Source organism: Myotis davidii, unplaced genomic scaffold (assembly GCF_000327345.1).
Source record: "Myotis davidii unplaced genomic scaffold, ASM32734v1 scaffold228, whole genome shotgun sequence".
Taxonomy (NCBI): Eukaryota; Metazoa; Chordata; class Mammalia; order Chiroptera; family Vespertilionidae; genus Myotis; species Myotis davidii.
In genome coordinates this window covers 2,446,789-2,449,734 of record NW_006300104.1, presented here as the reverse complement: position 1 = coordinate 2,449,734, position 2,946 = coordinate 2,446,789, and the positions used below count along the sequence as shown (strand labels likewise).

Here is a 2,946-nt window from a genome sequence, read left to right as displayed (position 1 = left end):
CGAACCCGGGACCCTTCAGTCCGCAGGCCGATGCTCTATCCACTGAGCCAAACCGGTCCCGGCACCCCTAAGCACTTTTGCCTACCTGCCTGATCGCCCCTAACTGCTCACCTACCGGCCTGATTGCCCCTAACTGCTCCCCTGCTGGCCTGATCGCCCCTAACTGCCTCTGCCTTGCCCTGCACCCAGGACCCAGGATTCCCTCCTCTGGCTGGTCACAGGCACCCTGGACCTGGGCTTCCTTCCCTCTGGCCAGCCGCAGGCACCCAGGACCTGGGCCGGCTTCGTCCAGGCCGCAGCTGCAGGCACACAGGACCGTCGGGCAGGTGGCTAGTCCCTCTCCTGGGCCGCAGCTGCAGGTGCTGGCGCCCGGGACTGTGGGGCGGGCGGCTTATCCCCCTCCCGGGCCGCAGGTGCAGCCACTGGCACCCAGGACCGCCAGGCAGGCGGCTTGTCCCTCTCCCAGGCCGCAGCCTGGCTGGTCCCCATTCCTCTCTCGCAAGCTCATTTGTGCCTGGCTGGTCCCCATTCCTCTCTCCCCAGTGTTGAGTGTCTGAATGGTTAAGGCATGATGGCATGAGGATGTGATGACCATTTCATATTAGTTCTTTATTATATAGGAAAACTATAATTTTTTTTTTTGGAAAACTATAATTTAAATAGCTGCTTACTCTTGCTTTTGATGGATTTGCCATTACCAAGCTATTTTTCAATTCTTGAACATTTAGGTTATTTTTTTGAGAGGAAGGGAGAAGGATAGAGAGTTAGGAACATCAGTGAGAGAAACATCGATCAGTTGCCTCCTGCACACCCCCAACTGAGGATGTGCCTGCAACCAAGGTACATGCCCTTGACCAGAATCAAACCTGGGACCCTTGAGTCCGCAGGCTGATGCTCTATCCACTGAGCCTAACTGGTCAGGGCGACATTTGGGTTATTTAAAATTTTTTATTTTTAACTTTTGTAGGTAATAATACAAGTATTTTTTTTTCCTGCAAGTATTTTTATATGCCCATAGATTTTTGCCTCTATGAGGTTTTTCTTTTGGAAAAATTTCAATATTTTTGCATCAAAGGTATAAACATCTTTATGCCCTTTGCTTTAAAGAACTTTACGAACTTGTGTTTTTATTGTATAGTTATTGTATCATATTTTACCAACATTGAATACTATTTTAAAGAATATTTGTTGATTAGATATAAAAAGTGATCTCAAATAGTTTTAATTTGCAATTTTAAATTAGTGACTTTTTTTAAGTGAATTCCCAACTTCCATCTTCCTGTTACCTTGTTATTTAGAGTATAAACACCAGACATAGAGCATCGCATCAGGCATACCTTGTGCTTTATTTTATTTCTTTTTCTTGTGCCCAGGTCTGGTCCATCGAACTCACATGTCATCCTGTCGTGTGGATAAGCCTTCTGAGATAGTAGATGTTGGAGACAAAGTATGGGTGAAGCTTATTGGCCGAGAGGTAAAGTTCTGTGTTAACTTCATTTGGTTAGAAAGGATTACGAAAAGCCAGGGTTTTCTTGGTATTTTATGATGGTGAGTGTGTATTAGCTGTTAATTGTGGCTGAGAATCTTATTTTGAATCCTGCCCCATAATCTGTCCTGAATATAAACCTTCTGGCTGGTTCTCCTCTCAAACTGAGAAGGAATGGTGTGAACTATTAAAAGTGTAGCACAAAAAGACATAGAGTTTACAGTCACTTTTCCTAATACCTGGCACCATGCGACATGAGGAAAGTGAGAAAGCTCCGAAGAACCCTGTTACAGCTCACTTTAGGATAAGTGGGCTGTGGGTCATTCATTCATAGGAAATTTTATAATTTTTATTTTTAACCTTTGTAGGTAATAATACTGCAAGTATTTTTTTTTAAATATATATTTTATTGATATTTTACAGAGAGGAAGGGAGAGGGATAGAGAGTTTTAGAAACATCGATCAGCTGCTTCCTGCACACCCCCTACTGGGGATGTGCCCGCAACCAAGGTACATGCCCTTGACTGGGATCGAACCTGGGACCCTTGAGTCCGCAGGCCGACGCTCTATCCCTCTCCCTGAGCCAAACCAGTCAGGGCATACTGCAAGTATTTTTATTTGCCCATAGGTTTATGGGAAGACCACAGGAGAAATATGAACATGTACTGAGGCCTGCTCTGCTACCAGGGGAGACAGCCTGAAAGAGATACTGTTCAGCAGTATTTGAGTGCTTAATGTGCATTAGGTCTGAGGGGTATAAGAGTGAACTAGACATAGATGACCCCAGCTATTATAGAGCTTATATAGAATATAACTGGAGGAGAGGAAGAAAAAGTAAACAAATTAAAATAATTAAAAATTATGGTAAGTGCTGTAATGGGTTCAAACAGTATCAGAAGTAGGCTTAGATAAAGTCGTCAGGAATGGGCTTTCTGAGGAGATGGAGTGTGAGCTGGGAAGGAAGTAGTCATGAAAAGTTGGGATAAGGATATTCTAGGTAGAGAATAGCTGGTCAAAGACCCTGAAGTGAAGAAGGGCTTCAGATGCTGGAGGAAGCAAAAGAAGACCAATGTGGTTAACAATTGTCCTCATGTTTGTAGAGGTTCTAGACCAGCCGTGGGCAAACTACGGCCCGCAGGCCGGATCCGGCCCATTTGAAATGAATAAAACTAAAAAAAAAAAAGACCATACCCTTTTATGTAATTATGTTTACTTTGAATTTATATTAGTTCACACAAACACTCCATCCATGCTTTTGTTCCGGCCCTCCGGTCCAGTTTAAGAACCCATTGTGGCCCTCGCATCAAAAAGTTGCCCACCCCTGTTCTAGACCAAGTCCAAAAGGAGATCTAGCCTATTGGAATGTTCTGAAACTCATTCTGGGCTCATGGATCTCTGCATTGGTCATTATGCTGAATTTACCTGAAGAAACAGCTTTTCTTTTCTGCTGGGTTACTTCG

At 44.2% G+C, this 2,946-nt stretch overlaps 1 protein-coding gene across 4 annotated transcripts in view; it reads left to right on the top strand.

Moving 5' to 3' along the window:
* Positions 1 to 2,946, top strand: part of ZCCHC17 (zinc finger, CCHC domain containing 17) — a 59,892-nt gene that overhangs the window by 27,507 nt on the left and 29,439 nt on the right. For all 4 annotated transcript variants that reach the window (XM_006776463.2, XM_015572307.1, XM_006776461.2 and 1 more), the window contains one exon: positions 1,374 to 1,474. In XM_006776463.2, coding sequence (XP_006776526.1) covers positions 1,394 to 1,474 — 81 coding nt within the window. In that variant the 5' untranslated portion in view covers positions 1,374 to 1,393. The remainder of the gene's footprint in view (positions 1 to 1,373; positions 1,475 to 2,946) is intronic.